The sequence below is a fragment of the Furipterus horrens genome, unplaced genomic scaffold (assembly GCF_987537825.1).
Source record: "Furipterus horrens unplaced genomic scaffold, mFurHor1.1.pri manual_scaffold_30, whole genome shotgun sequence".
NCBI lineage: Eukaryota > Metazoa > Chordata > Mammalia > Chiroptera > Furipteridae > Furipterus > Furipterus horrens.
Genome location: NW_028327200.1, coordinates 345,382 through 357,927, shown reverse-complemented (window position 1 = coordinate 357,927; position 12,546 = coordinate 345,382). Strand labels below are relative to the sequence as shown.

The 12,546-nt window shown below is 43.5% G+C and overlaps 1 protein-coding gene across 1 annotated transcript in view; it reads right to left on the bottom strand.

Moving 5' to 3' along the window:
• Positions 1 to 11,945, bottom strand: part of LOC149990067 (A-kinase anchor protein 4-like) — a 103,590-nt gene extending 91,645 nt beyond the window's left edge. Inside the window, exon 1 of the mRNA XM_090265681.1 lies at positions 11,928 to 11,945. Coding sequence (XP_090121807.1) covers positions 11,928 to 11,945 — 18 coding nt within the window. The remainder of the gene's footprint in view (positions 1 to 11,927) is intronic.
• Between the last annotated feature and the right edge of the window lie 601 nt (positions 11,946 to 12,546).

Here is a 12,546-nt window from a genome sequence, read left to right as displayed (position 1 = left end):
CAAGGTGCATAGATGACATTTCCATAACCCTAAAACATTCCCTTGTGAATCTTTGCAGTCAATTATTGTGAGGTATTTTGTATAATGTCCCTCGATTTGAGTTTACCGAATCATTTTCATGATTACGCCGGAATCATGCTTTTTTTTTTTTTTTTTTTTTTTTTTTTTGCAAAACTGCCATAGAGGTAATGTGCCCTTCTCTTGACATCATGTCTGGAGGTAGGTGGTGTCAATGTCTTTACTGGCAATGTTAACCTTGATCACCTAATTAAAATGTGACTGATGGGGTTTATCTATTGTAGTTACTCCTTTTCCCTTTGTAATTAATAAATATTTTGTGGGAGGAGTGATATCCCATAAAGATTTACACTGGCATTGTATGAGACCTATGTGTTGAATTAGAGAATATTGTTTTGTTTTATTTAGTTATAGTAGAAGCATAGTCTGTTTCTGTATTTATCAGCTTTCCTCTATTTTCCTCGTTCATGTTTTATGGCTTTGTTTTTTAATAAACACGGGTTCTGAATGAATAGGAAAACAGTGTGAGAAGAATGGAAAGAAACATAGAGAAGCAAACTTGGATTTGAATACCAACTCTCCCACTTACTGATCACATGACCTTGCAAAAGTCTTTTAAACGTAAGCCTCTAGTTTCTCATCGGTAAAAATGGCTAATAACAAACCACGTCACAAGGTTTTAGGAAGAATTAAAGCACTTAGTAGTGTCTGGCACTCAGTAAGTGCTCTGTAAATGCCATTTCTTGCCTTCCTTAATATGCCAGTGTTTAATATTGTCATTGTCTTTCTCTGACTGGGTGGCTCTAGGATATAGAAACACAATCAATTTTTAGATGTTTTTCATGTTCTGACAGCACAAAGACTTTAGTGCAGGGGTAGTGCTCAACCTTTTACATGTTTCTGAGTCGCTGGGGAGAAAGAATCTGGAACTGTTTTAGTTGATGGCAAATTCTTACACCTCACTAGTATTTTCTATCTTATACTTCTGCAAAGTTCACTTATTACTTCTGGTATTAGGGGACGTGATTTTCATGGATGTACAAATATATATCATTTGCAAAAGTAGCATTTTTATTTGTCTTTTTTCCGTATTAGAACTATTTTAAAGCAGAATTTTGAAAGGTCGATTTTGTGTTGTCCCTGTTTTCAAGCACAATTAATGCAATATGAGCTTTGTTGGGAAGATGTACTCCTATGTTCAGCAAGAGAGGAAACACTACAGACATCCTTCTCCTTCTCCCTGATATTTGTAAGGTTTCAGTGAAACTTTGATTTCTCTGCTTTTTCCTTGCTCCAAGTTTTATTTCCCCTTTCCTAAACTTGTTTGATTTGTTCCCTACATTCTTTAAGCAGGAGCCAATGCATTGGCTTCTTTTGTACTGATACACGTTTTTAGGACAAGACGTTCTCTAAGTACTGCCTTGGCAATATAATGCCTACCCATTTTTGCTTTTGCCTCAAGTTCCATTATGGTTTGGCATGGCACTGTTACTGTATCTTCTGTATCACAATCAAGGAATTTTTTGCATTAATTTTTTATTGAATTTGTTGGGGTGACATTGGTTAATAAAATTACAATCTATAGGTTTCAGGCGTACAGTTCTATAATAAGCCTTCTGTATATTGTATTGTGTGTTCACCACCCCTAGTCATATCTCCTTCTGTTAGGGATAAAGAAGCAAGCCAGTGACTCTCAAACCAGCAGGAGAAAATTAACAGATGAATCATGGAAAAGGGGCGAGGGAACGACATTCTGCAGCTCCTCACACATATCTCTGGGCTCAAAAGGAGAAAGACTGTTGTCACCAAACACAGAGAAATGGGAAGATGTAGCTAGATAACTTGGCAAGTACAGTAAGTTGGACATAGACCTATAACTAGATTACCCTTAGTTAATCACACCCTGAGTTAAGTAGTTAATCACATTAGAATAGATTGTGAACCCGGATTAACCAGTAGTGGAGAAACCGGGGAGAAGGAGAGGGGAGGAGAGCTCATCGCCTTAGTATAAAACCAGTTTACTTTGTCTACTTTGCGCGCACATGCTCCTGGCTGGTGGTGTGCCCAGCTCCGCAGACTCACGAATAAATGCCTCGCTTTGCTGCTCAAGTCCTGTGTACCAGTGATTTATTGTGAGCGTTTCTCACCCTTCCATCACCATTTTTCTCCCCTTTATCCTCTGCCTCCCCCAATTCCTTTTCCCTTTGGTAATCACCATACTGTTGTCTATGTCTATGAGGTGGGTTTTTTTTTCCTTTTTCTTTTTTGGCTTAATTTCTTCACCTTTTCCACACAGCCTCTCAACCTCCCTCCCTTGTGACAGTTGTCAGTCTGTTCTCTACCTGTTTTGTTTGTTTATTTTGTTCATTAGATTCCACATATGAGTGAAATCATATGGTACTTGTCTTTCTCTGACTGCTATTAATTTTGACTTAAAAAAACATTACACAGTATGGAATTTCCTCAAAAAACTAAAAATGGAACTGCCTTTTTACACATTGATTCCACCGCTGGGATTATACCCTAAGAACCCTGAAACACCAATTCAAAAGAACCTATGTACCTCAATGTTCATAGCAGTGTTATTTACATTAGCTAAGGGCTGGAAACAGCCTAAGTGCCCATTAATAAGTGAGTGGATCAAAAACTGTGATGCATTTACACAGTGCAATACTACACAGCAGAACGAAAGAAGGAACTCTCGCCCTTCACAAGAGCATGAGTGGACCTGGAGAATATTATGCTTAATGAAATCAGCTAGCGGTGAAAGGCAAATACTATACGATCTCACCTAATACAGGAAGCTAATGAACAAAGCAAACAGACAAATGAGCAAAATAGAGCCAGTGATATATAAACAAAGAGCAGACTGACAGCGACCAAAGGGGAAGGGGAAGGGGAAGGGGAGTAATGGGGGAAAGAAAGGGAAGGGTCGAGTCAAGGAGCAAGTATAAAGGACCCATGGTCATGAGCAAAAGGTAAGAACTGACTATGAATGTGGGAGTGGGGGTGGGCGGGGCAGGGGAGAGCAATGGGAAAAGGATTAGGACAACTGTAGTTGAACAACAATAAAATTAAAAATTAAAAAACTAAAAGCATATTAAAATAAAAATAGTACATTGAAATATTATTTATCTTGATTACTGAGTTTTCTGGTACCCCCTTAAAATGTGACCCTGAAGCAAGTGCTTCTAACACTTCACCTCAACACAGCCCTAGACCTGCAGTAACCTTCTAGATGAGTTATGCTCACAACTTCCTTTTAAAATGGATGCCTGATGCTCAGATAGACTAAAACTGTTAGAGATAGCAAACCAATTAATTACACCACCTATCAGGAGATAATTGTGATTTTCCCCTCCTTCTTCTCCTGTCTTCCCTTTTTACACGTTGGGTTCGCGGCTCAGCAGAAATCTTTGCCCATTTCCAACTGTTGGCACTGAGGAAGGCCGCATTGCTAATATGGTGCCGGGGAGCACTTCTCAATTTATAGAGGTGAAAGGCCAGGGTCCCACCCTCCAGGGATAAACCTCAAGACTGCAGAGCTGTTCCAGACACTTGCCAGGGCCCTTTGAGGCCCAAAGCATTCTTTTCTCTCTTGGAGTTTGTCAATTAGTTCTGGCAAAAATTAAGTTTCCTCACCCTGATCTTACCTCATCTACACAGGTTTCCCTGAGAAAATATGGAAAAGAAACTCTTATAATCCTGAAATATCAGAAGTAAAAAAGCCCTCAAGGAGAATCTTACCCCAATGCCTTCCACTTAACAGCACTTATAACTTCCTGTGCTGTATCTCCACAGTCCCAGGAATCCCTAAGGCTGCCTCATAATAAAAATCAGGAGCAAGTCAAGAGCCAAGTTAATCAAGGAAGTAAACTACTATGGGCCCCAGTTATGCTCAGGGAGATCTGAGTCATCAGAAATGCAGCCCTGGCCCTGTAACTTGTTTATTAAGGATTTTCCTAAGGACAGAGACAAGGATCTGTAGTGGCTCAACTCCAAAGCTCTTCATGGGGTGGGATGGGACTGCAAAAGATTTGACTAGCTTTCATTTGAGTTGCGGAGCTTTAAAGGTTCTGCTTTAAAGGGGCCTGCCTTTCCTTCTGACAGGTCCAGGCACTGTGAAGGTAAAGTTTGCCTCCATGCCTCTTATCCCCCACCCCTCACCCCGTAAAGTGTCTCTCTAGGTTACATTGTCAGAGAATTTTGTTTTTATTTTAAAATATATCAAGAACACTTGCAAATGTGTTAGGATGGGCTTTGAGACATACAGCTTCCTTCACATAGCCACATTTATAAGATTCACCTTGTGCAAAGCATCACATCCATTCCTCCAGCTTAAACAGTGAGGGTAATTTCTGGCTACATTTTACACGTGAAGAAACAGGCTTACAGTCTAGGTGACTCTGTAAGGCCACGTAGCTAGTAAGAGGCAAAAGCTTTGACTTTTGAATTCAGAAGGATGCCACATCTTGTGCTTGTTCTACAAAGCCACTCGCACCTCAAAGGTGCTAAGGTATGCCACAGCAAACTAGCTAGTAGAGGACCACAGGGTCGAAACCACTATCTTGATCTCATCTGATCTGCAATGAATTCTAGCATTATAATTGACTTCTGAGAAGCATACAACAAATCTAGGAACTTAGTGCTAGTCTCAATGGAATTCGCATAGCATGGCTATGAGGAATTTACCATTCTGTAGTTTATTCTCAGAAAAATTTCCTTTCAGACTGGTAGAAGACAAGGAAATCTCATCAATTGAAGGAAATGACTTATAAGGAAACTTTATTCACACAGGGGGGAGGATCAGAACACATTGTAGTTCAGTCAGTAAATACTAAATAGCCATGGCTAAATAGTAAGTACTAAATAGCCACATGCAGTTGATATGGAGTGTGTGTGTGTGTGTGTGTGTGTGTGTGTGTGTGGGCGTGCGCGAGCGCGCGCGTGCATGTGGCAAGTGGTCACAATGTCCTTGAGTAATATACCTATCAATTTTTTTTTTGTCTAAGCTAGCTGTCCTGTCATGATGACTGTAGTCAAGAACCCTGCCTCAACACCCATGTATTTCTCCAGCTTATCCTTACATAAAAGAGTGCCTTAGTATGCAGGTGCCACACTATCTCACAGTTCTTGTTGGCCCTGTGCTACTTCTGTTTAATTTCTTATATATATGAGTCCCTGTTGTCCAGGCAGTATGGATAATTTGTTACTGTCTTGCCTGCCGCCACGAGAATAAAGTTGGTGTGAATTCCTTCTGCAATGCCCCACTGTCATTTTGCAGTCTCACTGAATCCAAAGTTAACCTGCCTGGAGCTGAGCTCCTGCGGCACTTGGTACAGTCAGCAGGACTTGCCACAAACGAAAGCTATGGAGCAGGGGTCAGCCACGGGGCACGGCCACTCAGGGTGGGCTATCGGGTTGGCCTGCATGGATATGTGGTTCATGGTGGTGACCGTGTTGGAGGCTTCGGTGCCCCTGCAAGATTGGGAGAGGGTAGAAGTGACTCCTGAGGTGAGAGAAGAGGCTCTGCTGAAGATAGGGGGCTCTCTAGGGAAGAAAAGTGCCTGGGTAGGGGCTGGTGCTGTAGGCTGGCTATTTCTCTGTTCTGCATAAAGCATTCAGGGAGTTGCTTGAATTGGAAGCCCAGGTCCGAGAGTTGAAAGAGGACCTGTCTCAGGAGCAGGAATTGAGGGCTGCCTGGGAGAAAACATGGGAGCTATTAGAGGTGGAAGTGGCCACCCTGAGGGCCTGGATCAGGACTGGTTTTGTGACAGGATCAGAGGTACAGGTCATAGACTCCTCGGAGGATGAGGATGAGGAGGAGGATGTTGGGGAGGGCTAGACCTCACCCATTTCAGCCATGCCTGGGGTGGCGGTGGTGGTAATGCAGAAGATTAAGACTAAGTGTCCTTGAATGACTGAGGGTCAAGCCAGCCCCCTCTGCCAGTCACAGAGCACTCCACAGTGCATCCGTACTTGCAAGCAGAGCTGGTGGATTTGGGGAGCTGCTTCTGGCAAAAGGCGTCAGAATCTTTGGCGGCTTGGTTGCTAAGATTATGGGATGTAGGGGCGGGTGGCATTTTACTTCCTGGCCAGGGAATGGGTAAGCTTGTATCCAACCCCACGCACCCAGTGCTGAGGCAGCAGCTGCAGAATGCACACGAGACTCCAGGCAATCATTCCCTGTTAGATTGGATCAAGGCAGCTGATCGCATTACGTGGCCGAACCCAGGAGATCTTCCATCTACGTCCAGCAGGTGGCAGTTGTATACTGGGTTACAGCAGCTATTAGGAGAACTGGGACTGAAGGATGCTATTTATACTGTAATTTGAAAACTCATGGCCTGGATGAAGAAGTGTTCACAGCGAGAATAAGGGATTTGGTCCTACAAACTGCACTGTAGTAGTTATTCAGACCCAACAGAAACTACCCTGGGGAGGGGAGTAAAGGTGTGGTATACAAAACCAGGGAGGGACCTGATACCTGCTATTGTGTTATCTCAAGATATCTCTTTAGCATGCAGCCTACCGGACGAGCAAGACCTACCCTTGTTAGTACCACTAAAACCTGTTTTTAAAATCACCCTTAGGGTCAGTCTGTAGCAATGTGTACATGGACTGGGCATACACCCTTTGCTGAGGTGGCAAATGCCTTGGCATGCAGTGTCAGCACAGAGACGCCAAGCAGAATTGCCACCGGCTTACCATGGAGAGCGTGGATCCTTTGTTCCTGTCTCACCTGCTGCCACAAGAATAAACTTGGGACTTCTGGCCAAAATGGAGACATAGGTAGACACGCTGCATCTCCTTCCACAACTGAAAAGGAATACAACTACCTCAAAACTGGAGACACCCAGAAGTTCCAGAAAGTAGAGCTGCATGGAAGTTCAACAAACACAGATTTAAAGAAGAAAAACTCATCCAGAGAGGCAGGAGGGATGGAGCCGGGGCAGAGAGGAAGCAGTGAGGTGGCAGTGGCAGCTGTGGCATCGGCAGTGGCAGACCAGTGGAAAACGCAGTCACACCTTTAAAAAAAGTAGGGAGGAACACCTGGGGAGAGCTCTCAGCACCAGACCAGACAGTGCAGCTCACAGTTCCAGCACCAGGGAAAATAAAACCCATTGCTCGTGACTGAAAGCCAGTGGGGGTTGGGGCATGGGTAGAAGCTGCTGGTCTCTCAGCAGAGTTCCTTTGTTTAGAGGCCCTCAGAGTCCTAGAATGCCACAAACCCACCCATTCTGGGAACCACAGCCAGAGAAATAGCTAGAGACAGCCAGTTCCACACAGGAAGTGGGAGAAGTGCCTGGAAAAGGGGCGAGGGTTGAGCAAGCAGCTTTGTTCCCTCTCAGACTCCTCTCCCTCATATGGCACCACAACGTGGCCAAATGGGTCGCCCCATACTAACGAAGACCTAAGGCTCTGCCCCTCACAATGTAGCAGTTGTGACAGCTCTACTAACACAGAGGCAAACACAGAAGCCTCTCAAGTTAATGAGACAGAGAAGTATGGCCCAAAAGAGAGAACGGATCAAGGTTCCAGTGGAAGAACTAAGCGATGAGGAGATAGGCAACCTAACAGACTGAGAGTTCAAACCACTGGTGATAAAGATGCTCACAGATGTGACAGATATGCTGGAGTGTGGCAAATGCAGAAGGGAACAAGTGAAGGCTAAGTTAAGTGAAACCAAGGACAATCCACACAAAACCAATAGTAAAGGGAAGGAAGTCTGGGTTCAAATCAATGACTTGGGACATAAGGAAGAAATAAACAGTCAACCATTGTAGAAGGAGGAAACAAGAATTGAAAAAAAAGAATGAGGACAGGCTTAGGAACCTCTGGGACAACTTGAAACGTGCCGTCATCTGAATCATAGGAGTGCCAGAAAGAGAAGAGGAAGAGCAAGAAATTGAACCTTATGTAAAAATAAATAAATAAATAATTAAATAAATAAATAAATAAATAATGCCAACTTTGGCAAAGGGAAGAGACATACACGTCCAGGAAGCACAGAGTCCCAAACAAACTAGACCCAAAGAGGACCACACCAAGACACATCACGATTAAAATGCCCAAGGTCAAAGATAGAGAATCTTCAAAGCAGCAAGAGAAAAGCAGAGTTACCTACAAAGGGGTGCCTGCAAGACTATCAGCTGATTTCTCAAAAGAAACTTTGCAGGCAAGAAGGGACTGGTAAGAAGTATTCAAAGTGATGAAAAACAAGGATTTACAACCAAGATTACTCTATCCAGGAAAGCTATCATTTAGAATGGAAGGGCAGATAAAGTGCTCCCCAGACAATGTGAAGTTAAAGGAGTTCATCATCACCAAGCCCTTATTATATGAAACGTTAAAGGCACTTATTTAAGAGAAAGAGGGTCAAAACTATGAACATTAAAATGACAACAAAGTCACAACTATCAACAACAGAACCTAAAAAATAAAAACAAACCAATAAAAGTAAACAGGCAACCAGAATAGGAACAGAATCATAGGCATAGGGATCATTTGGAGGGTTATCGGCTGGGAAGGGGAAGGAGGAGAAGTAGTGCAGGGATTAAGGAGCATAATTAGTAGGTACAAAATAGGCAGGGGGACATTAAGAATAATATAGGAAAGGGTGAAGCTGAAGAACTGGTATGCACAACCAATGGACATGAACTAAGGGGGGTGGGACTGCTGGAAGGAAGAAGGATACTGGGTGGAGGGGAGCAAAGAGAAAAGAAATTGGGACAACTGTAACAGCATAATCAATAAAATATACTTAATTAAAAAAATCAACTTGGCACCTTCCTCCAAAGAAACCCTTTTGTTCCTCTAATGTGGGACATTGAAAAATTAATACCTGCCTTTTGTCATCTAGTGGTTATGGATTGAATGATGTCTTTTAACCCTGTTGCCAAAACTGTTGTCCCGAGAATACAACAAGGATGCCAGCCCGTTAAACCAAGCACGCCATTGTCCGGGGACAACCAACGGACCTGGAGTCTGCAAGACCCTTCCCCATGTGAAAAGACCACCCTCCCCTCCACACCCCCATTCTTATTAGCGATGTCTGGACCCAAGGGTAGGTAGGCCGACGGCCATGTCCAGAAGCAGCTAGAGGAGCTCCAGACCGTCACCCATTGTCCTTTATAAGATTATAAAGGGTCTTAAGTCTGAGAGGGGGGATTGTTATTTTTTATTGTTAGAATAATTAGTTAATTGATTAATTAATTAATTTAAAAAAAGAACAATATAGGAAAGGATGAAGCCAGAACTTGTATGTACGACCCATTGGTATGGACTGGGTTGGGGGGGTTGCTGGGGGAGGGGTGCTGCTGGGTAGAGGGGAGCAAAGGGGGAAAATTGGAGCTATTGTAACAATATAATTAATAAAATATACTTAAAAATAAATAAATAAACTTGGAATGAATTCCCTCTCAAACACTCCACTGTCACTTTTTGGTCTCACTTAATCCAAAGTTAACCTGCCTGGAGCTGAGCTCCTGCAGCACAGTAGCCCATCTGCAAATTCCTGACAAAGACCGAGAAAACCGTACCCTCGGGATTAGAGGGGAGATTATCAAGTTATATGTGTAATGTGGCAGAAACAGGGGGTCCACAGGTGGCAAACCTCTGGATCATAATGGACAAACCATATTACTTAGAGATTTGGACATGAGTTATATCTTTATGTCTTGGGTGCTCAGAAAATTACCTAAGGTCAGATATAGACCCAAGCCCAACACTGTATCACTAATCCTTGGATTTAGACCCACTCCCCTCTTTTGCCTCAGATATATCTGATTAAGAAACACGACTTTTTTTTTCTAGCCCTGGCTGCTGTGGCTCAGTGGATTGAGCATCGGCCTGCGAGCCAAGTGTCGTTGGTTCAATTCCCAGTCAGGGCACATGCCTGGGTTGCAGGTCAAGGTCCCAGTTGGGGGCTCGTGAGAGGCAACCACACATTGATGTTTCCCTCTCTTTCTCCCTCCGCTCCCCTCACTCTGGAAATAAATAAATAAATAAAATCTAAATAATAATAAAAAAGTTAACAATAGAACGTATATTTTAAAAAAAAGAACACAACGACTTTTTTTTTTAATTTTTTAATTCATGTTGTTGCCTAGCTTATTTAACACCTTGTACTTGCATAGTCCAACTGCTCAGACGTATTGGGAAAGACAGTCGTGTAGTGTGTTGTTCAACTTGCCTAATGAAGGGGCGCCCAGATGGCATGGAATGCTGCTGTGGGGATGGGGTGACTAGCTACAGAGTTGTTGAAGGGACTGTTAGTTTACAAGTTAGTGAGCAGCCAGTCCAGCAGTTGTTTTCTAGCCATGTTGTCCATGGCTTCATCCAGTTGTCGTTCCTTGGCAAACCTCATTACTTCTCGAAGGAGATCTCCAATACTGTACCCCTTCTCTGCTGCCTTAGCTGAAACTTCTGGAAGCTGTGGAGGGAGCAGAGATAGCTTGAGTCATGTGATACTTTTGAAGAAAGGTCTCAGGTGGATAAAGTGAACTACCCCCCTCACCCACCTTTCCGCCCATGACTAAGATTAGAGTAAAAGCTTTCGCTGATCCAGGACTGCCTTCCCTCTCCTTTTTCCTTGACCCTCCTCTAATGTCATAGATCAAAATGAAAAACATAACTTCATTTTGAGCATCAAAAAACAAAACCTGGAATCAGTTGTCTTTACTAAATACTTCTCTCCAAGGCCTGGGTCTTTTGGTTAGTCTGTGCTGATTGCTAGGTCAAGGTTAGGGGTGGCCATCTCCCCCACCTTCCTAAAACATATTTTACCAAGTAGTTTGTTTAAAGGGTCACTGAATTTAAAAAAAAAAAAAAAAGCTAATCTTTCTCGCCTCCTCTTGGCTGAAATGTGCAGACCCCGAGGTGCTACAGCCTCAATTAATGGTTCATTGCTTTTGTGTCTTTTTATGAGGATAAAGTAATTCATAAAGCACATAGTAAAGAGCATACTTGAGTAAAATTTGGACTGCTCGTGAGCCCTAAGTACAGTTTCGCCTCCCTTCCCCTGCCCAGTCTAACCATCTTTCTTCTTGTGCTTTGCCATTGCTTACCTTCTCCAGTTGTCCATCATCATCTCTCACGAAACAGAGCACAGGCACCTTAAATTGGGAGGCTGCAATCCACTGCAGGACAGCCTGGAGCTGTTTCTGCAAGCTACTTGTTGAGCACCAATTATTGATGATGACTTCCGGCCCAGAAAACTCTCGATAGTTCTGTGACATTGCACTACTGTGACTGCATCTGGGGCCACCAACTTGGAAACTTGGGTTGTGTACCAAGGCTGCTTGTTCTTCCAATTCGGCCAGGGCTTCCCTGTTGTTGTGATTCCTAGCCATGATAAGGCATAGCTTCCTCACAGGTTCTACCAGTTGATTGATGAATTGCCAGTTCATTTGCATCATCCCGCTGGCAAAATCAAGGTCTAAATTCTCCTGGAATTGTTTTTCCCCTCTCTTGGACATTGAAGTTGCTTTGTTTGGCCTGGGCTCAGAAGGCTTGCTCTCCCCTTCAGATTGCTCTTCACTGTTGAAGGAGGTCTCACTGAGCAGTTTCTGAATCAGTGATAGAATGATGTTTGACATATCGGACTTTTGGCACTCCGCCTGTTGTTGAGTCTCCTTTACAGAGGTAGATGGCCCAGGAGCTCCACAAGATTCTAGATGTTTCACTGAAAGTGCCTTGGCACTTTGGTCACTTGCGTTCTTTTCAAATTGGGCACTCTGAGTCCTATGGCCTATGGTGGAACCAGGATAGTCATCTTCAAGTGCATTTTTGGCCTCGGCCTGCTGGGTCAGGTGGTACTGAATCAGCATAGGGGCAGAGACAATCAAGTCCTTCGCCAGTGACTCTGTGGAAGGGCTGATCTTCTCTCGTTTTTCCTCCTTACTCACGCATGCTTTGCCAGCCATCTCGCCTTGGTTTCGTTGTTTTTGGTTCCACATGGACAGGCTCTCCTTGAGGATGTGTTCAGCAACTCTTTCAGCGCTAATCAATGACTTGCACTCCTCTGGTTTTATTTTGCATTTGTCCTTCCCCTTCAATTCAGTTTTCATGGTGGAGAATTCAAGACTTTGGTTTTGACTTTGGTTCTCGTATTTGAGACTGTGGGAGCCGGCCTTCAAGGATGCGTACAACAGAGGCTGTGATTTAGACTCCTTCTCTCCAAGCAGAACAGTAGCCAGGCGCTTCAGCATGGCCTCCATTATATGTGTAGCATTTTGTTTTCCGTGGTTGAACAGACTCTTCTTGACAGCTGAGATAAAGTCGCAGTCAGTCATCAGGGCCGCAGTGATATTATGCAGGTTCTTCAAGCAGGAATCAATCAAATCAGAGACAACTTCCTGGGTGTGTTTTAACAAAACCCTCTTCAGGACCACACAAGCGGGAATTGGCTTCCCAGGAGCATGCACTTTCAAGGTCTTCAAAATGGAGACCATCAGGTCAGATGCCACCTGATTTGCATAAACCGTGAGTCCTTTACTGATAGAGTGTGAAAAATCTTTGCTCTCT